Below are 23,159 nucleotides of genomic sequence, written 5' to 3'. Positions count from 1 at the left end.
TGTGGCATTTTAGTTTCCCCTTTTTTAGTGATTTGCTATCGAGCTGCAATATTGGTTTACGTATATAACTGGTTTTGTTGTCACATGTAATACACAGTTTTGTATACAAATAATGTTGGTTTATTTACATATCTTACTGGCCGTACGCACCCTGTTGTACTGGTTTCATGTGTCAGCTACACCATTTTGCTTATTTGTGGGCCGTTGGCAATCGCACATGCAGATTTAGAGACGGTCTGAACAGCCGATCAGTAAAATTCAAATATTGTAACATATCTATCTATATCTATCTTGCACACTATGCATTCTAATATAAAAACGTTGTTTTATTTCATACATTAATGTATTATTTGGCGTTTAATGTTTGACATTAGTTTGTATACATTGTTATTTATTTTATCTTTTTCTGTGCTTTTATTATTATTATCAATATTTATGAAGTGCTTTGAGCACAATTTTTGAGAATAATTTCTGTATTAAAAATGCATTATTATTACTATTATTATTAATTATTTATTTAGCATTATTATTATTATTATTATTATTATAGTTGTGCTTTGTGTGTGTTTGTCTTTTGTTTAATTGTTTTATTTTCAACTGTTCCTAGGAGTCATGCAAGTAAAGACTTCATTGTACTGAGTCCACTGTTTACACATGATAATAAACTTGGCTTGATCGCATGCCCTTGAAGCTGTTGTATCCATTGTTTAGTGAGATGAGGACTGGTGTCATGTTACCAGAGTTGGTTAGTAGATACTTGTAGTACTAGGGTGTTGTACCGTGTTAGCCATTATGAATGTAGAGAAAAGCCAAGCAAAATGACACCTTTTATTGGTTAACTAAAAAGATTACAATATGCAATCTTTTTGAGGCAACTCAGGCCCCTTCTTCAGGCAAGGTGTAAAATGATTTTACATCTTGTCTGAAGAAGGGGCCTGAGTTGCCTTGAAAGCTTGCATATTGTAATCTTTTTAGTTAGCCAATAAAAGGTGTCATTTTGCTTGGCTTTTCTTGGCTTTTTAGTAGATACTTGAAGCTCAGGATCTCAGAAAGCCATAAATCCATCCTTCCATCCACCCACCCATCAGTCAATAGTGGCATGTGGTGCAGTGTAGGGACAAAGGCACTGAAGTTTAACCCCAAGCTTGTCATTTCAATTCCTACTTCAAACATACTGTACCACATTGAGAGACGTCATTAAATCTCATGGTGCTATAAGTGGTGGGGGCTTGGGGTCGCTGGGGTGTTTGTCATGTCTGTGCTGATTTTGTAAACAACCTAGCATAAAGATGTCAGCCAAATACAGTTAGGTCCATAAATATTTGGACAGAGACAACTTTTTTCTAATTTTGGTTCTGTACATTACCACAATGAATTTTAAATGAAACAACTCAGATGCAGTTGAAGTGCAGACTTTCAGCTTTAATTCAGTGGGGTGAACAAAACGATTGATTAAAAATGTGAGGCAACTAAAGCATTTTTTGAACACAATCCCTTCATTTCAGGGGCTCAAAAGTAATTGGACAATTAACTCAAAGGCTATTTCATGGGCAGGTGTGGGCAAGTCCGTCGTTATGTCATTATCAATTAAGCAGATAAAAGACCTGGAGTTGATTTGAGGTGTGGTGCTTGCATGTGGAAGATTTTGCTGTGAACAGACAACATGAGGTCAAAGGAGCTCTCCATGCAGGTGAAAGAAGCCATCCTTAAGCTGCGAAAACAGAAAAAACCCATCTGAGAAATTGCTACAATATTACGAGTGGCAAAATCTACAGTTTGGTACATCCTGAGAAAGAAAGCAAGCACTGGTGAACTCAGCAATGCAAAAAGACCTGGACGTCCACAGAAGACAACAGTAGTGGATGATCGCAGAATCATTTCCATGGTGAAGAGAAACCCCTTCACAACAGCCAAACAAGTGAACAACACTCTCCAGGGGGTAGGCGTATCGATATCCAAGTCTACCATAAAGAGAAGACTGCATGAAAGTAAATACAGAGGGTGCACTGCAAGGTGCAAGCCATTCATAAGCCTCAAGAATAGAAAGGCTAGATTGGACTTTGCTCAAGAACATCTAAAAAAGCCAGCACAGTTCTGGAAAAACATTCTTTGGACAGATGAAACCAAGATCAACCTCTACGAGAATGATGACAAGAAAAAAGTATGGAGAAGGCATGGAACAGCTCATTATCCAAAGCATACCACATCATCTGTAAAACATGGTGGAGGGAGGCAGTGTGATGGCTTGGGCGTGCATGGCTGCTAGTGGCACTGGGACACTAGTGTTTATTGATGATGTGACACAGGACAGAAGCAGCCGAATGAATTCTGAGGTGTTCAGAGACATACTGTCTGCTCAAATCCAGCTAAATGCAGTCAAACTGATTGGGCGGCGTTTCATGATACAGATGGACAATGACCCAAAACATACAGCCAAAGCAACCCAGGAGTTTATTAAAGCAAAGAAGTGGAAAATTCTTGAATGGCCAAGTCAGTCACCTGATCTTAACTCAACTGAGCATGCATTTCACTTGTTGAAGACTAAACTTCGGACAGAAAGGCCCACAAACAAACAGTAACTGAAAGCCGCTGCAGTAAAGGCCTGGCAGAGCGTTACAAAGGAGGAAACCCAGCATCTGGTGATGTCCATGAGTTCAAGACTTCAGGCTGTCATTGCCAGCAAAGGGTTTTCAACCAAGTATTAGAAATGAACATTTTATTTCCAGTTATTTCATTTGTCCAATTAGTTTTGAGCCCCTGAAATGAAGGGATTGTGTTAAAAAAATGCTTTAGTTGCATTTTTATGCAATCGTTTTGTTCACCCCACTGAATTAAAGCTGAAAGTCTGCACTTCAACTGCATCTGAGTTGTTTCATTTAAAATTCATTGTGGTAATGTATAGAACCAAAATTAGAAAAAAGTGGTCTCTGTCCAAATATTTATGGACCTAACTGTACATACTTTGCTCCTTTTCTCAAACTTGGCTACATTAGGGCTCGCCCACAGTTTTTAGTGATTAACATTCAATTTAAAAAAATTCAGAGGTCTCTTAAGAGAGAGGCTCCTGCAACTGTGAACTGAATTGAGCCAGGCGGTGCTTACTTCATATTTGGGGGATGTTCTCCGTTCTTCTGCACATGAAGTCTGCATGCCAGGTATGTGCTGCACAAAGGATTGGCTACAACAGATCAAGCCCGTACTCCTTTACCTTCCCTGACCCCAGTGCCCTTTCCTCCCATAAGAACCCAACTAATTGTTTCTGAGCGCCATTGTGTGCCTCCTTTTCATTGTTAAGATACAAAGCAGTGATAAATAGTGTGCCTTGTTTAAAGCTGGTAGGCTGCTATTATTTGGGAGTTCTGTTCTGTTTACTGTCTGAATTGACTTAAATGAGGAAGCACTATGACAAGAAATTCTGATCTTTTATAATGAGGTTTTAATGAGTTTAAGCTTTGTTTCCACAGAGATGGAGAATCATCTGCCATTTTGCAGTAAGACTTGATTATGCTAACCTGGTGTGTCTCCTCTGTGTAAACAGCATGGAGAGAAGCACTAAAAACATTAAAGAAGAGGACTGTGAATGGGAGGCTGCCCACCCTAACCAGGAAATGCTTTGTATTAAAGAGGAGCAGCAGGACTACGAATGGGAGGCTGTCCAACCTAAGCAGGAGGATCTCTGCATTAAAGAAGAGGAACATGACTGTGAAGTGGGATCTGTCCAGTTTAAACAGGAGAGTCTCTGCATTAAGGAGGAGGATTTTGAACTGGGGTGCTTAGGCATTAAAGAAGATTCTGGGCAGAGGTCTATTACAGTTGACTCACCAAAACATGAAATTCCAGCCAACATCAAGGAAGTAGACCTTAATTCTGAGCGCATCTTTCAGTATGGGTGTCAAGAGAAGAGGACTGGATTAGCCTGGCCTGAGAAAGCTTCTAAGGAGAACAGCATCTGTACTGTCAGTGCGAAGTCGGAGTCCTTAATGTGTGCCGTCATGAAGAGTGAGAAAATAACATTAAAAGATGAACTGTCCTCAACAATTCACACTGGAGATGGTGAGTGCAAAATAAATATGTATGTCTTAGGGCTTACTGTATATTAATCTGGAAGTAAGTCTTTTTTTTTTTTTTTGTAGTAAGTGTTGCAATGTTTAATATTGTGAAGGAAAAAACAAAACCTACTAAATGAAACAATATTTGTTTGAATCGAATGAGCCATTTTGGGTCCATCCAATTTAATTCATTTAAATGTCAGAACAAAGTGTTTATCTAACAATAATGCCACAATCTTGGTTTTCTTTTCCCTTGCCAGGAGATCACACAATTTTAATAGCATGAAGGGCAGAAGGATGCAATGCTCAAAAGTTAATGATGCTTTCATTGACATCTGGAATACAGACTTTGAAAATTAATTCTGTAGGCAAAAGCTACAGGAACAAGGTCCTTGGTTTGTATTGGTTAAGGCATCATTGTTGATTAGACTTTTTTATAAAAACTAGGGGGCTTCGCTCGCCCACCCCCAGTTTGGTTTACCAAATATACAATTTAAAGAGATTTGTTATTTTCATGGGAATTGTTACATATGCATTATTTTCACTTTTACTTTTAAAACTTTATTAAAAACAATATTTGGAGTTAACTTTTCTTCAAGATCGCATTGAATTTTGATTCCGTGTTTGGACTTGCATCGTAACAACACAACATGTTGCCTGTGAGTGAGTATCGTTTCTTTCTCTCTATTAAATAAAACGATGACTTTTTCGAATGTTTCTCCGTGCTCTTTCTTCTTCGCTTAGTCGTTGACGTGTCATCTAGAGCATATAAAATTATTGTCCTGATAAAATGCATAAGATCTGAGAGCACAGGAAGTGTGTCTGACAAAAGCATTCACACGACTGAGGTTAGATGGCTGTGGTCTTGTTTGAAAATAGTTGTAAGTATGGCGTGACTTGAAAGAATCTCATGTTAAAAGTCTCCGTCTCACGGGACTTCATACCGCAACAACGTTTTTGGAATCTTTTAATTCTCGCTGGCAACACAAATTAGACGATCTACAAGTCTCCAACTAAAAGTTTAAATCCGAACAACATATTCGATCTCTTTTCACCGTTATTAAACCGAGTAATATTTTCCATTTGTTTGCGCTAATGCGATCTTTCCTATCCTTTTTTTGAGACTTTTGAATTTTGTTACTTCCATTACCTCTAACCTGTTTTGCATGTGTACCGCGCCAACATTTTTGAATTCTTTACGATGTTCTACTTTGTCATCTACTCTTTGTCTTTTATTTCCGGCCCCGGGAGTGGTTAAATCTCTTTCTTGTGGGACGTATAATGCTACTCGCGTTGTTAGGGGTTTGAACGCATGCTAAGGAGATGCGGTCGGATAAGCTTCTGTCTTGCTGCTGGCAAGCTGCGTGTTCTGCTTGTCACACTGCGCATCGATCATTTTAAATCTTGTTTAGCAGCTGTCCTTTTGTCTCACTTGCCTTGTCTCGCAGGACGTCAAAGTGTCTTCCGAGAAGATCACATCTTGTCTCCCTCCCAACATTTTTTTTTTATAGTAGAGAGATGGGTTACTTTTTTAGGTGCCATGTCAGGTTAAACAACATGTAGTACTGTGCAAGAGCAAATAGTTTTTACGAGTGTGCGAATGCATTCCTTAAACCTGAATGGATGCCTACGGAAAGGCTTATCCCTTTTCAGTTTTTTTGTTTCAATCTGCACCATCGTTTGCTTGTACAGTGAATACACAGCCATCATGTGTCCCAAGTCTAAAAAGCCAACTCAGCATCTACAGACCTTTGTAAACATGCTGTGTATCCACCTGAACATTAAACGGTGTTGAAACTCTGCAGCCTTGTGTGGTTTAAAATAATTGTCAAGGTAGCTGCCTCAGTTTTAGTATATGTGTAATTAGGAAGAACATCACCTTTACTTTCACTTATAAAATGGCAACATTTTGTAATTGTAATCCTGAAGAAGAAGTTGCCCACAAAACACCAAATCAGGTATCAAATACAGACTAAAGTTCATGGCGGCACTATTGGTGAAAGGAGTATGGAGACCACATGCTAAGGCATCTACCTCAGTAATCTATCCTCTAAGGGGGTCAACTTGGTGTCGGTCCCAAGCCAGAGGGTTGGTGTCAGGTAGCGCATCTAGGTGTTAAACTTCAGCCAAAATCTTAATGTCTGAATCAATCCAATCAGCTTCGGAAAATGCAAGGGTGTACCTGGTAGGTGACACGCATGGGCCTCATCTGACCTGTATGTAAAATGAACAAGGGCCAGCAGGTCCCAACAAATTAATGGAGAAGAAGATGACAGAGAAGGGGATGGAAGAAGGTAAGCTGAAGGTAAGAGCGGGGACACTAAATGTTAAGACAATGACTGGGAAAAGAAGAGAGTTGGTGGATTTGATAGGTGGGAGAAAGGTGGGAGTGTTGTGTGTGCAGGAAACAAGATGGAAGGGGAATAAGGCAAGTAATTGATAGGAGGCTGCAAATTGTTGTAGAGTGGAGTAAATGACCAAGAGAGAAGTGGTGTGGAGTATCCAAAGAAATTAAGGTTGGTCTTGTCAGTGTGAACAGGATGAGTGATAGGGTGATGAGTGTCAAGCTGGGCCTTGGAGAGACTGTACAACAGTTAATGTCATTTGTGCATATGCTCCTCAAGTGGGCTGTGAGGAAGGGTTGAAGGAGGCTTTCTGGCCACGACGGGAGCTTACGGTGCTGCAGGAGGGAGAAAAGGTGATTGTTGGTGGTGACCTAAAAGGGGTGTGTGGGGAGATGATGGAGGAGGTACATGAGGGATGGAGGCAATATTGGAGAGGATACTAGATTTTGTCATGGCATCTGATTTGGTAATAGTTAACAGTTTTTGAAAAGAAAGTAAATCAGCTTGTGACTTACAGTAGTGGAGGAAGAGAAAGCCGAACAGACTTTCTAATGTGTAGAAGATCTCCTTTTGAAGAGATACAAATTGTAAGGTCATAAATGGGCAAAGTGTGACCGTGCAGCATAAAGTGGTGGTGGTGATGGACTAGGACAGGGGTGTTCAAACTACGGCTCGTGGCTCATCTGTGGTCCATTTTTAATTGGCCCGCAGCAAATTCCAAAAGTATAATGAAATATGGCCCACACACAAAACTTGTTCTTAACCGTATTGTACTTCTTAGTTTTAACACAAGGCGGAGCTACTGTTTTGATCAAGGCAGCATCTTCACAAAACAAGTGCAACCAAAGAAAAATTTTGCTACGGTTGACCAAAAATGGCAGAACCTAAGAAACGCCCAATAGCAAGTGAGTACAGAAAATTTCCGACACAATGGAAAAATGAATATTTCTTCCTAGAAGTCAAGGGGAAGGGTGTCTGTTTGTTTAATCTGCAATGAAAATATTGCAGTGATGAAAGAGTATAATGTGTGTTGACACTATGAAACCAAACATCCGACCTACGCTGGTGCCGAGTGAGAACAGAAAGTTAAGCAAATGGCAGCTAGTCTGCTAGCTCAACAACAGGATTCTTTCCGTACTAACAAAACACAAGAAAATGCCACATTAGCCAGTTATGAGGTAGCACAACTCACTGCCCGACACGGGAAACCTTTCTCAGATGCTGACTTCATAAAACAGTGCCTCACTAAAGTCACAAGAAAATTCAGGAATTCAACAACATTAGTTTGTCCAGAAACGCAGTTGTGCGGCGAATTGAAGATTTGTCAGCTAACTTGACACATCAAGTATCAGATAGAGCTTGTGCTTTTGATTTTTACTCGAGTGCATGTGATGAGAGCACTTTGAAATACAATAAATGAAAACCCATTAATCGAGAGCTGTGATGCTGTTGTTTCTTTAAGCATATTCAATTTTGAAGCATCATTTACCTACATTTGATTGATTTTGCTAGCTTAATACACAGGTGGTGAGGCAATATACTGTAGCTCACTTCTAGTGGGTGGCTCAGCCTTTTGTATATTTCTCTGTATGTGGCCCCCAGTGAAAAAAGTTTTGACACCCCTGGACTAGGAAATCAAAATCAGCAGGAGAATAAAACCAGAACAAGCAGCAATAAGGATTAGGTAGTGGAGATTAAAAGAGGATGGACTTAAGAACAGGTTTAGGGAGAAAGTATTAAATGATGGGCAGTCACTTGAGAGTGTGAAGGAATGATGGGAGAAAAATAGCAAAGTTGTATCAAGAACAGGTGAAGAGGTGCTGGGGAGGACAACACGTAGGACACCTAGGGACAAAGTAACATGGCGGGGGAAAAGAGAGAGGTGCAGAATGTGATAAAGGCTAAGAAAGAGGCAAAGAAATCATGGCACCAATCAGGGAAGAAGGAAGATGGAGAAATGTATAGGCAGACAAACAAAGTGGGCAATGGTAAGAGCCAAGGCACAAGATTTGGAGACAAAAGAGGAAGAGAGAATGATTACTAGAATAGCAAAGGCTAGGAACAAGGTTTGCAAGTATTTTAGTAGGTTAAAGCAGATGAAAGATGATCAAGGTGTGGTCTTAAATGAGCACGATAGGATCAAGAAGAGATGGAAGAGGTACTTTGAAAAGCTGCTGAATGAAGAAAACCCAAGTGTAGTATTTGGGGATGGAGACTCAAAAGGTTAGTACAAGGAATAAGGAGGGAGGAAGTAAAGGAGGCAGTGCAGAGAATGAAGATTGGAAAGGCAACAGGACAAGATGAAATTCTAGCAGAAGTGTGGAAGAGTTTAGGAGAATGAGAAGATGTGTTGTGGGGTCAACTGCAGAAGATCTATGAACAGGAGAGAATACCAGTGGAGTGGAAGAACAGTGTGATTGAACAGATTTATAAGGACAATGGCGATATTGAATATTGTGCAAACTATAGAGGGATAAAGCTGATGTCATACACAATGAAAATTTGGGAAAGGGTTATAAACAGAAGGCTTAGGGAGGAGACCACCATATACAGTGGAACCTCGAGATACGATCACCTCTGTATACGAGAAATTCAAAATACGAGCAAAGTATGAGCGAAAATTTCTGATCTAAATGCGAGCATTGGCTCGCGTAACGAGCCATGAGCCAGGCTGTGGGTATAGCTCTCAGCTTAGCGAGGGGGCGTGGTAGCAGTTGCGAGCCGCGATCTGCGGTGTCTGCGTTTCTCACTTAAGTGCACAGGTGGGAAACTGCCCACATCCATGATTATTCCTGTGGCTGATGGGCTGCAGCTGCCATGTCCTCCCCGCATATATAGAGAAGCGCGAGCCGGTTAAGGGGGAGAAGAAGTAAAAGGAGAGAGAGAGAGCGCGCGCGCGAGCAGGCTCGCGTGTAGCTGAACAGGCGAGCCAAACGGCTGAAGCAGGACGGTGTAGAGAAGGTCAGCTGCATTAAGAGTGTCTCGCCTGTTGCAGAGCCCGCAGGTGAGACGCTAACAGAGAAGAAGCACCAGGGATTGTTGTCTGTTTTTTAAAGACTGCATCCTTTTGTCGTTTTAACCTCGTGTTAAAGGATTGTTATTCTTGTGTATTTTAAACCTCCACTTCACAACTGTTTTAAGGATTATTTATTTAAACATTTATTGAATGCTCTACTGCACTTTGGACACCTGTTTTGATTCTTTTAATAATCAGTTATATTATTTACCAGTGTTATTTATTAAAGGTAGACTACAGTATATATAATTTATCAGTGTTATTTGTTAGGAAAATTGATTTTTATGTTAATATATTTGGGGTGCGGAACGGATTAACTGGATTTCCATTATTTTCAATGGGGAAGTTTGTTCTAGATACGAGAAATTCGCTATACAAGCTCAGTGCTGGAACGAATTAAACTCGTATCTAGAGGTTCCACTGTATTTGGTAAGTTTTTAGGCTTTTGTTTTCTGAGTGTCCCATGCCTATCGGTTCCATTTTAAAATGACAGGAGTGGCACTGTATTTTTTTTTTTAATTTATAGAAAAATGTATCTTAAGAATACAATTTTGGATGACAAAATGCATATATACACCATGTCTGTGAAGAAATAATGCCTTGAAAAATACTGAACATCTCCTTTAAGATGAAGGTTTAAGGTCAGGTGTTTAAGACGGTGGTAAGACCTGCAATGATGTTTGGAGCTGAGATGTGGGCAGTAAAGGGAGCACAGCAGGAGAAGAAGTGAGATGTGGCAGAAATGAGAATATTGAGATGGATGAGTGGAGCTACAAAAGAAAGGACAGAATAAGAAATGAGACAATTGGAGGTACAACAAAATTAGGAGAAATGTCTAGGAAAGTACAGGAAAGTAGTGTGAAGTGATATGGACGTGTGATGAGGAGAGACAATGAATATGTGGGCAAAATAGTGAACAGGGAATGGAACTGCAGGGGAAGAGAAAACAAGGGAGGCCAAAACAGAGGAGAATAGATAAAGTCAAAGAAGATCTGAAGATAAAGGGTTTGACTGGTGAGGAGGTGCAGGACCTCGCAAGTGTCTATACATATATAGTGCATCCGGAAAGTATTCACAGCGCATCACTTTTTCCACATTTTGTTATGTTACAGCCTTATTCCAAAATGGATTAAATTCATTTTTTTTTCCTCAGAATTCTACACACAACACCCCATAAAGACAACATGAAAAAAGTTTACTTGAGATTTTTGGAAATTTAATAAAAATAAAAAAATTGAGAAAGCACATGTACATAAGTATTCCATTTATATCCACTAAGGGGCACTCATAAGTGATTATATTATTATATATATTATATGATCTAATAAGATCATAAGCCCATACTATTGATAGAATTTCTAATGCCAGGCATGCCAGATGCTTTTGTTTTTTCACACAGTCCATCTCGCCACCTCTAGTTGCCAAAGCGGTGGTCTGTTGCCAAAATAAACCTCAAAAAATAAAAATAAAATTCAGATGACCTTGCACTTCTAACTGAGGACTTTTATTGCATTCAAATGCTACTGGAGTTTTCTGAGCTCTGCCTTATGACGTTTTAGCTTCGCACTCCACTGCATTCATCTTCAGTTCCAATGGGATTTCTGGGAAAAGTGTGAGGTCACTTTGGATATGCCGCTTAGTCCGCACAAAAAGCAAGTGAAGAGAAGCTGTATTTTTCATGACAATAAAAAGGAAACTAAATGTATTAAAAGTGGAAAGTTCAATCACAAAACTTAATTTTAGCTGACCAGATATATTTTGTTTTAATTTGGTATGATTGACTGAGATGAAAGGGCTAGCTCCCTGGAATTTCCATTTGTCCCTCTACGTGGTTGCTTCTTGAAATTTTGTACTTAATGTCTCCTCCTGAAAGAGAGAAAGGAAAAAAAAATCAGAGTTTTGAATTTTGCTTTCGGTGTCTTCCTCTTTGTTGTCCATGTGGTCTGCCAACAGAAGCAGAAAAGACTTGAGCACTGTGACCACCAGGGTGCGCTGCAGCTCCTCAAATTCCCAACACACACAGGCTTGGACACAAGTTCTTCAGTAACATACTTGTTTGTTTGTTTTTTATTATGTGAAACTTTTACAGGACAAACGTTTCCCACACCATATCCATCTATTAGCACTCTGTCACACTCAGTAGCTGCGTTCGTCTCGCTCCTCGGCTCCTTACAACAAACTTCATCCACCTCCTCCCAAGTCTTGCTCCCTGCTTGAAGCGGGGCTGATCCTTTTATGTAACACCCATAATCACTTCCAGAGTCCAGAAACTGTGTCTCGGAAGCAGTTCCAGGTGGAGTTGGCACCTGACACAGCAGCGTTCTCCAGTCTCCTCAGCACCTACTGAACCCAACAGGGTTGAGCCAATGAATATCAATTCCCAAGATGCCCTGTGGGAATCTGTGGTGATGTCACAACCTGGGTGGCTGCCATCCAGAGTTCTGGAGGAGACAATGCCCTGCACAAACTCTTTCCTTATCCTTCTACGCTTTGGGTTTCCCGGCCAAGTAGGGCTCTCAGAATAGCTGCGGCCAGGTTGCCAGTCCCCATGTGGCATCCTTTACAAACACCTTCAAGTCATTTCTAATTTAGTGCAGCTAAAAGAATACCATGAAATAACTATTGCAACAGGCCTGACGGGGATTCCTAATAACACAATTTCTTCCAGTATGTCAAAGATGTGGTGTGAGAGTCTAACACAGGGTTACATACTATCCTCTTGTTAGTTAAGACAGCACTCAACATAGGGGTAGAAAAGAAGTCAAGTTTCACCGTTGTTATTGTTTTGTGAATTTCTTGAGCTCCATCATGTTGTCCTCATTGTGGGTGAGAGGGTGGTGGAATTTGGGGATTGGTACAAAGTGCTTAAATATTGTGGCAATCTTTCATGATATTTAATGTGTTCTCCTGGAATCTATTTCATTTAAGTTGATGACTGTCTGTCATTTGGTTCCACTCTGTCAGGCAAATTCAGTGTTAACGTTTGCAATGTGTCATCTACTGGATAGTATTTTACAATGCAGGTAGTAATAAAATGCACTGCCTTTTCCATTCCAACAGATGGCACATCATAAAACAAAACTGCTATTGACAAATCTCTAGCAAATGCCATATGATTAAGGCAACACACAAAGTGACACTGTAGCATAATAAAGGCCCCAAGTTTGAGACCCCCACTATCAGATCATCAGCTATTTCCTTCTGCGTAAGAGTCAATGGGCTCCATTAGTACTTCCTCTATTTGCCTCTTTAATTTCTTATGGTTTGTATTCTATATAATGTAAGCTGATTTCTGTCTGTGCAGAATATATACACATATATACATATTTCCATACACATATATATCTATCTATCTATATCTATATATCTATCTATATCTATATATAATATATATATATATATATATATATATATATATATATATATCTCTATCTATCTATATATATATATATATATATATATATACATCCCCGTGCTTTGCAGCGGCGAAGTACTGCTTTTAAATTTTTATTAAGAAGAAAACCTTTTTAAATTGAGTGAAAATATACTAATAACAATTTGTTAAGGATCTGTTTTTTTGTGAAACTGACTTCACACAGCCTCTCCACTGTTTTATAAATGAACGTCATATAAGGTCTTCCTTTTTCGTTGCTTTGCCAACGGAAGCAGCCTTTTTATTTAATCCTGTTTTTATGATTGTTCTGTTTGTATATCACATTGTCAGTTCAGCACTCCGGTTGTAATATGACCAAGTCGTGCAAGCACACTCTTGAGAATGCAACGTATAGTTGTACAGGAGAAAAGCAATCTTGCCTGAAATCAATGGCAACCTTTTGTAGGTCTATGAACTTAATTTAAACTTTAGGTTTACACGGTGCTTTCTTTCCGAAGTACCTGCACTCATGAATATGTCTGTATGCGTCAGTCGCTCAAATCCCCACGGTTTGCACCGGCGAAGTTCTGCTTTTAAATTTTTATTAAGAAGAAAAGAAAACCTTTTAAAATTGAGGGAAAATATACCAATAACAGTTTGTTAAGGATCTGGTTTTTGTGAAGCTGCCTTCACTCGAGTGATCACTTCGAGCTTTAAGCCTGAGAAATCACCCCGTAAATGCACACATTTAATTGCACATCTGTTAATATGTATGCTTACAAAGTATTAAGACACTCAACAATTACACAGTAATAAGAGACACTCAACAATTAATGTCATTTACCTTCGTTCCCGCGTTTTGACTTGTGCTGTAAATCTCTTCCTTGTTTTCACTTCACATGATTACGTAGGAGACGTAATATGTGATGACGCCATACGTGACTCCGCCTCCTCCATTAGAGTATATGGACAAAAAACAGGTTCCAGTTATGACCATTACGCGTAGAATTTCGAAATGAAACCTACCTAACTTTTGTAAGTAAGCTGTAAGGAATGAGCCTGCCAAATTTCAGCCTTCTACCTACACTGGAAGTTGGAGAATTAGTGATGAGTGAGTGAGTCAGTCAGTCAGTGAGTCAGTGAGGGCTTTGCCTTTTATTAGTATAGATATGTTTGCAGTGTACCTCCTATTAGAATGTACTTTGCAATACATGTATTAATGAAGTGCATTGCCTTTTGTATTTCCAGCAGATGGGCCAAAAAAGAAAATGCACAAAATGGTGGCAACTGTAACTAAAGATGAAAACAAAATGGCGGCTATGTAAAGCAATGAAACAGCCTTGAAACATAGACATCTGAAAAATAATTACAAAAAACAAGGTCTAAAAAGTAAACCTGGAAAATACAAGTTCATGATCCAGAGAGATGGAGATTTCTGAGAGATGGCAGCAGACTTTAACACTTCCTTCACAATTCCCAGACGGCATACTGATCCAGAAACTGACCTGTGTGAGATTTAAAGTTTCCTCACAGAGTTTGGAGTTGCACACATTTGGGCAAAATTTTGACAATAAGAGGACAGACATATATAGACAGGGAAACAGGAGGAAAGATAGGGGTGTGGAACTAGGGAAACTAATCAAAATAACATTAGTATGGTGGCTGTGTTCTTTTTATGTGTTGTTTTTATTTGAGAAAACAAACTTTATTTTAACAAGTCTGTCAAATGCCTGTATAAAGCCCTCATTTTTGCATACAATTGTTTATTTATGTGTTTCTACAGATTTAGAAGACAGTGACAATTTCTCTTCTTCATTTGGTCAGACCTCACTACAACAGACACCGCTCAATGAAAACATTAAGGAGCTGACAACTGCATCAGATATTTTGGTACCAGCCTCACTGCAGTATACTTCATCACCTACTGTGAAACTTGCAAGTTTAGTTGCTAACAATCCACCTCAGCAAGTCCAAAGTACTAATCCATCATCTTTGTATGTCTGCCAAGAGCAAGGGAAGAGTGTTAAAGGTAAACTTGAATGCAAAAATAATCAGTGGAGTGAAACAAAAGAGAAGCCATTCTGCTGTTCTGAGTGTGGTAAACGGTTCACTCGGATGAGCAGTGTTCAGAAACACACAAGAATTCACACTGGTGAGAAACCATATTGCTGTTCTAAATGCAGCAAGCGATTCTCAAAAATTGGCAGTCTTCAGATACACACAAGAATTCACACTGGTGAGAAGCCATATTGCTGTTCTGAATGCGGCAAACTGTTCTCCCAAAGTGGCAGTCTTCAAAAGCACACAAGAATCCATACTGGGGAGAAGCTGTATTGCTGTTCTGAATGTGGAAAACGATTCTCACAAATGAGTTACCTTCAGATACACACAAGAATTCATACCGGGGAGAAGCCGTATAGCTGTTCTGAATGTGGCAAACGATTCTACACCAGCTGCAATCTTCAGTGCCACACAAGAATACACACTGGAGAGAAACCATATTCCTGTTCTGAATGTGGCAAACGATTCTTGAAAATTGGCAGTCTTCAGATACACAAAAGAATTCACACTGGGGAGAAGCCATATTGCTGTAATGAGTGTGGAAAACTGTTTTCCCATAGGAGTAGTCTTCAGAAACATACTAGAACTCACACTGGTGAAAAGCCATATTGCTGCTCTGAATGTGGTAGGCGATTTTCCCAAATGAGCTATCTTCAGATCCACACAAGAACTCACACTGGAGAGAAACCCTATTGCTGTTCTGAATGTGGCAATCGATTCTCTACCAGTAGCCATCTCCAGATACACACAAGAATTCACACTGGAGAGAAGCCATATATATGTTCAGAATGTGGTAAACAATTTTCAAAAATCGGCAGTCTTAAGATACACAGAAGAATTCACACCGGAGAGAAGCCGTATTGCTGTTCTGAATGTGGAAAACTATTTTCCCAAAACAGTAGTCTTCGGAAACACACAAGAACTCATACTGGAGAGAAGCCATATAGCTGTTCTGAATGTGGCAAGCGATTTTCACAACTGGGCAGTCTTCAAGTACACACAAGAATTCATACTGGGGAGAAACCATACTGCTGTTCTGAATGTAGCAAACGATTCTCAAAAATGAGCAGCCTTCAGATTCACTTAAGAACTCACACAGAAAAGAAGAATGATGAAGTTGAGAAGAAAGGAGAGTGAAATATATGTTCAACTCTGCATCTAATGATTTAAGTCTTAATGGGGTACCTTCATGTGGTGGTTATAATGTAAAATATCTCTAGTAAACCAAGATAAAGCTACTTTCATAATATGTAAGGACAAAAACAAAATTAATTCTGGCTGCAGATCTGCTTTGATAAATATACTGTCCGCTCTCCACATCTATGCTAGGTTAGTAATAGTGTAACTTCTTTATAAGTGTGGTTTCAGACCAGATGGACAAGCTTTCTGGTCACATTGTATTGTAAGAGATAAAAGCACATTATCATACTTGAGTTTTAAAAAGAAATGTCCTCCTTCAGCTGTAGGGGATGAATGTGTGTGAGGCAACCTTTTCCCAAAAACAACATTTTTATGCAATTCTTTTTTTTTTTTTTTTTGGATATCCAGTATTTGAATATTTTCTTTGTTACAAAGCACCAAAAGACCAACCTGAACCAAAGAAAGGGGCTAGTTAATCCAGGCAATCACAATTGGAGATAAAACCCAAGAAAGCAAACAAGCCGTGTGTTACTTTAGCAAAAGTAGTCTGAGCAACATGCTACACAGCCATCTCTACCCCCCAGCACTGCGATTGCTGTGATTCATTGCTGCACAACATCAGACGTTTACCCATCGTGATCTTCAACTTCCACCACAGCATAATAAGAATGTGGATGCAGAACAGAGTGTGATACAGAAGTAAAACCGTTACAAACTGGATAGACCACATTTTGAAAGAGGGGTAAATGACATTTGAGACAAGAGTGACCTTAAATTAGAAATCGTTAATCAGAGCATGTGGAATACGCTTAAGAGATTTTAAGAAGGCAACTCATAAGAAGAATTATTGATGTCCTGATGGAAAAATCCCATAAAATTCATCTTGGGTTCTTCAGCAAATGCCATGATAACACAGTGAAGTAAAACCTTGGAAATGAAAAGGGCACATAGCTTAGTTGGCAAATATTTCCAAAAAACTTTAAGTATTAGAATTCAGTGTTAAATTACATGAAATTCTTGGATGAAGATAGTGTGCTTCTTTATAGTATGGAGAAAGGTATATCATGAAAGAAACAGGATAATTATTTTTCCTAATTTTACTGCTGAAATTGCAGAAAGCAGAGTATTCTAGAATGGCATTCATAAATAAGGTGGGAATATGCCATGGTGGTATGTATCCAGCTAGAACAAAACTGACAATTGGAAGCTGAGAAGTTCATGAAAATTCATCGCTGATTGAGTAAGTTAAGTAAAGTAAGCCCGGCCTTACAGAGACTAGCTCTGGACATCTGGAAATGCAAAGGAAAAAGAAAAAAGAATATATTTTGTGAAGACTGACACTATAGCATTTATTACTATAGTTGCCATGAACATTATAATATTTTATTAATATTAAAGGTAAAGGTAGTCTGACTTGTAGATATTTTTGTATACGTTATCTCTCTGTGTTGCACTAATGAAGTCTAAAATAGTATCTATATTGTTGTTATGTCAAAATACTATGGTTGTCATTTGTTAATAGTACTGGTGATACTGAAGAAACTATATCAGATTTTCCATTTCTCACTAGAAACATATAAACTATTTTTAACAATGATGATCTCATTCTATAATTTTTTTTATGTAACTGAGTTTTTCCCCTTTTAAGGGTAAAAAATTGCATAATTTTAAAGAGACAGTAGACTATTATACTTTATCAGTAATATTAGCCAAATTATTGTGTTACTTCTTAACTCCAATATGAACACTATTAGAGCTGTTGTACAGTAATGTTTATGTATCTCTATAGACTTGAACTATTAAAAACATTAACAGCTTGTGCAATATGCCATTTTGTAGCACATCCTAGCTGGACTAAGCCTTTTATTGATCAGTAATTGTACTGCTGTATTCTGTACATGTGACCGTGATGCCCTATGACCTGATACTGGAAGACATTAACAATATAATTAGTATTAATATTTTACAGGAGTTTCTATCTTTTTCCCAAATATGGGAAATTGTCCATCCATAACTAGCACATTAGACTTTAGTACCGTTATACCTAACACTGTAGCTGATATTAAAGCTGTGTGCCTCATCACACAACAATGTAGCTCAAAGTACTTTACAAGATGACAAAAAGAATGTTACAAGAAAAGAAAAAAAAAATAAGATTAGGCAATAATATTAAAAAATAAGCGACAAAGGAAAAAGGTTAAGGTCAGATGACAGGGAGGACAGAAAAAAAACAAAAAGCAAACACTCCAGTTAGGCTGGAGAAAAATAAAATCTGCAGGGGTCCCAAGGCCAACTGGGTATTCTACCTAACATAGATGTTCTTAATTCAGTCCTGTTGGTTTTCATGCTTCATTTGATAGGAATTTGATGAAGCTGGTTTTGAGACACCTGCCCTCATTCCATCATCTCCGGGGAATGCATGGTGCCTTGATCAGGTGGTGGTGGTGCAGATCTCCACAACAGAAGAACTGGAAAAGACAGCAGAGAATAGAAGAGATTAGTACAGACTGTGGATCCCTGAAGAATAAGATACTTCTATGCCTATATAGTCTGTTTGGTTTGTTTGTAGCTAGATGTACCCTAATTTAAATAATGGTGTTTTTAACAATTATTTAAAATGTTCCACAGTATTAGCCTGGCAAATTTATATCGGTAAAGTATAACAGATTTCAGGTGCATAACAGAAAAAGGCCACCTCACCACTTCTTGTAATCTTGAGTCTTGAAATTATAAGTAGACACTAATTTAAAGATATAGGGTTACAATTTGAAGTGTAAGGTGTAAGACATTCTGAGATACAGGATGGATCGAGATTATTTAAGGCTTTGTAAACCATAAGCAGTATTTTAAAGTCAGTTGTAAATGCCACAGGTAACCAGTGTAGTGACATCAGAACTGGGGTGATGTGCTCGGATTTTCTTTTCCTAGCTAAGATTCTGGTAGCTGCATTCTGCACTCGTTGTAATCGAGTTTTAGGTAGTCCTGTTAGGAGTGCATTACAGTAATCTAGTTGTCAAAAAAACAAAAGTGTGATTTAATTTTTCAGCATCTTGTAAAGTTAATAAGAGGTCTAACTTTTGTTACATTCCTTAAGTGTCAGAAAGTTTTGCAAATTTATTCAAAAAACACAAACTGAAGTCTTGCCTGATAATGCCTAATGTATATGTTTAATTACCTTGGTGTACAGCCTGTCTATTTTGTCTATAAAGGGTATGCAGTGTGTTGTACAACATAACTGGCAATGGCAAGCGTTAGCCATTTTGGAGGATATCGCCAATGGCTAAATGCACAAGGCGTGAGTTTGTAGAGACTGCAGTGATGTTTTTGGCTCCTGACGATGACTGGCTTATAAGCCAATTTAGCCTTCCTAGAGCCGTCCTCTTGGAGTTGTGTGCTGAACTAGAGCCTACCTTACAGAGACCACCACACAGAAATCATGTAATCCCTGACCCGTTGCAGGTTTTAACAATAATAATAACAAAAGTAATAATAATAATGGGTGCCTTTCAGCATGAACAGACTGAACCAGTCAGGGCTCTTGTAGTTATCCCTGAGCTGTGTCATGCTATCTGTATGGAGTGGTATAAATAAGATACCACCCAGATGCATCCCATTTCTTTACAGACAGGCTGAGCAGGCCAAGATCAAAAGGCAATCTGCAGCAATGGCTGATTCTCCTAATGTACTCGGTGCATTTGACTGCACACACGTTGTGATAAAGGTGCAATCACAGAATGAATTTGCTTTTTTGTACAGAAATCCATCCATCCATTATCCAACCCGCTATATCGTAACTACAGGGTCACAGGGGTCTGCCGGAGCCAATCCCAGCCAACACAGGGCGCAAGGCAGGAAACAAACCCCGGGCAGGGCGCCAGCCCACCGCAGTATACAGAAATCACTTTTCATTAATATCCAACTAATATAAGCTGCTCAGATGTGTTTGAGATTTTATCAAACAGTAGTGTGTGGCTCAGACTTCAGGGTAGTGCCCTGTGTGATGGTTAGCATCTTGGCAAAAAGTGTAATTGATGAGATTATAATTAAGTTTAGTACATTACCATTTGCCTTTCAGGTGATAGTGGGTACCCCCTCAGAGCCTGGCACCTCACAAAACTCTTCAAACCCCACAGGAGAGGAGATATTGTACAATGAAAGGCACTCCTACACATGGTCCATGATAGAACAATTACTTCATTAAATGGTATACAGCAGTGTTTGGATTTTTTCCGGCGGCACACTGCTGTACAACCCCACAAAGGTTTGGCACATTGTGATGGATATATATCCTCTTTAATAAAACCCCTGTGTGTGTCCAGTGTCCGTGTGTGTGTCTTCTGGTGAAGTGCGCATGCGCGGGGCAAGGTGCGCTGCTTCAAAGCAGATGCTTCAAAGGTATTCAAGGTATTTTGTAACTAACAGTAAATTATTTGTCTTGTAAATAAATTCATGCTTGTCATGTTTCTCTTTGCTTGTTCCACTATTTTGCTTTAATAATTTTTCATAGATGTTGTTGCTGCTGGGCTGCACGGTGGCACAGTGGGTAGCGCTGAGTAAGGAGACCCGGGTTCGCTTCCCGGGTCCTCCCTGCACGGAGTTTGCATGTTCTTCCCGTGTCTGCGTGGGTTTCCTGCGGGTGCCCTGGCTTCCTCCCACAGACATGCAGGTCAGGTGCATTGACGATTCTAAATTGTCCCGAGTGTGTGTTTGGTGCGTGGGTGTGTGTGCCCTGCCCGAGGTTTGCTCCTGCCTTGGACCCTGTGTTGGCTGGGATTGGCTCCAGCAGACCCCCGTGACCCTGTCTTCGGATTCAGCGGGTTGGAAAATGGATGGGTTGGAAAATAACTGACTGACAGTTGTTTCTGCTCAGTTAGACTGATGTGTATGAATTTTGCTTTGTTTGTTTGTGTGTATTTTCTTTAAAGCACACATTTTTTAGAATGTCACCTGTATTTAAATATTAAATATATGCATTGAAGAATCGTTATTTTTAAAATGCATTTGTATACATCTTGCTTATATTAAAAATCAACATGTGAATTGTCAATTGCACAAGCACTTTTAATTATGTGTCTGGTCCGTGCTAAGTACTGCTCATATAATATCATGTTAGTTTTTTTTTTAAAGTTGCAAATGTCAGGTACTGTTTTTTGGCAAAACAGTGTCTTTTTTCTTTTCTATATTTTTCATTTGTGCTTTCGCTGCACCACTGGACCCTCGTTTGGAATGACCACTCATTTTGTCTTCTGCCACACCTTAATGTTTGTGCCAACCAACTCCTCGGCTAATTAAATGAGTCATTATCTCCCAGTTTCTGTGTTTTGGAGTCAATGTAGAAATTACTAAAACTAAGTTTGGTAGATTTTTATTAAAATGTAAGAAGCAGTTATATGGAGAATATGCATTTTTTTAAGTCGTTAACAGTATTTCAACCTAATTTTCATTCTGCTTTTTCAGGTGTTCTGGTTATTGAATTGATTATTTACTAAATAGCGGGTCTGACACTGAAGTTGTTGCAGCTTTCATCATCCTGGATGTCTGCTATACTTGTTAATGGTCACTATTAGGGATAAAAGAAGGGAACTTCATAGGTAAAGGGGACAATAATAGGAAAACAACAAAAGAGAGTTAAGCATTTATAGCTTTAGAAAAAAAAGAAATATTTCTAAATGTCTTATAAATGTAAGAAAAACATACTGTTGTGTTTTTCTGAATGCAGAATAAAAGAAAAGTAAAAAAGACCAGTTAGTGAAATGAGATCAGTTGTTATCGATTATTATCACTGATTGTCAATCTGGTTGCAACATAAACCTGCAGCCACAGTGGGTCCCCAGGACCGAGTTTGGGAAACGCTGCGTTAACACATCAAATGCACGATCTCATAAAAGTGACCTGTTCGGCAAGTCCTGTCCTAATGGTGCCCGACCCACTCGTATTTTATATTATGTTAAAAAAAAAAGTTTGGTTGGACAGGTTTATTATAATCGTGAGGATCAGGGTGGGATAGGGGTATGTGCTATATAACAGATTGCTGTAACTGCCCGTACTGTCGGTAAGAACTTTGTGTTTTCCTGTTATTATTTTTCTCTCTCTCATATACCAAGGCCTCTTAAGTAGGGCTGCAAGATGCTCAAAGTCCCCCTAATGGTGGATCCCATGGCCGGCTCCTGAAGAGTGAGAATTCCAGTTTTGCTGCGAGCTTACATTTTTACACGCGACTTTTATTTTGACACATTCACTTACAATAAAGTCCGAAAGTAGTTCTCTTGTTTGAAAGGATTCACTCTGCTGAGATTAATTTTATAAGCGAAGTTAGAGGTGTTTGGAGGTCTCTCTGCTTTATGATTTAGGACTACTCGGCGTTAAAGACCAGCAAACCTGTGAAACAGAAAATGGAGGTACAGTATGTGATTACATAACATTAGCGAGACTGGGAGAGCGAGAAGCTGAGAAAAGACGAGGTATAGGAATACAGTAATCCCTCGCTATATCGCGCTTCGCCTTTCGCGGCTTCACTCCATCGCGGATTTTATATGTAAGCATATTTAAATATATATCGCGGATTTTTTGCTGGTTTGCGGATTTCTGCGGACAATGGGTCTTTTAATTTCTGGTACATGCTTCCTCAGTTGGTTTGCACAGTTGATTTCATACAAGGGACGCTATTGGCAGATGGCTGAGAAGCTACCCAACTTACTTTTCTCTGTCTCTCTTGCTCTGACTTTCTCTGATCCTGACGTAGGGGTGTGAGCAGGGGGGCTGTTCGCACACCTAGACGATACGGACGCTCGTCTAAAAATGCTGAAAGATTATCTTCACGTTGCTATCTTTTGTGCAGCTGCTTCCTGAAATGACATGCTGCACGGTGCTTCGCATACTTAAAAGCTCGAAGGGCACGTATTGATTTTTGATTGAAAAACAAACTCTGTCTCTCTCTCTCTCTGCTCCTGACGGAGGGGGTGTGAGCTGCCGCCTTCAACAGTTTTGTGCCGCGGTGCTTTGCATACTTAAAAGCCAAACAGCCCTATTGATTTGTTTGCTTTTCTCTATCTCTGTGACATGATCTGCTCCTGATGCGCACTCCTTTGAAGAGGAAGATATGTTTGCATTCTTTTAATTGTGAGACGGAACTGTCATCTCTGTCTTGTCATGGAGCACAGTTTAAAACTTTTGAA

The 23,159-nt window shown here is 39.3% G+C and overlaps 1 protein-coding gene across 1 annotated transcript in view; it reads left to right on the top strand.

Annotated features, from left to right (window-relative positions):
* Positions 1-3,485: 3,485 nt before the first annotated feature.
* Positions 3,486-23,159, top strand: part of LOC114663649 (zinc finger protein 729-like) — a 77,667-nt gene continuing 57,993 nt past the window's right edge. The window contains exons 1-2 of the mRNA XM_051932024.1: positions 3,486-4,053; positions 14,567-15,980. Of these exons, the coding sequence (XP_051787984.1) occupies positions 3,540-4,053; positions 14,567-15,980 (1,928 nt within the window). The 5' untranslated portion in view covers positions 3,486-3,539. The remainder of the gene's footprint in view (positions 4,054-14,566; positions 15,981-23,159) is intronic.

Source organism: Erpetoichthys calabaricus, chromosome 1, assembly GCF_900747795.2.
Source record: "Erpetoichthys calabaricus chromosome 1, fErpCal1.3, whole genome shotgun sequence".
Taxonomy (NCBI): domain Eukaryota; kingdom Metazoa; phylum Chordata; class Cladistia; order Polypteriformes; family Polypteridae; genus Erpetoichthys; species Erpetoichthys calabaricus.
This window is presented reverse-complemented; position numbering and strand designations above follow the sequence as displayed.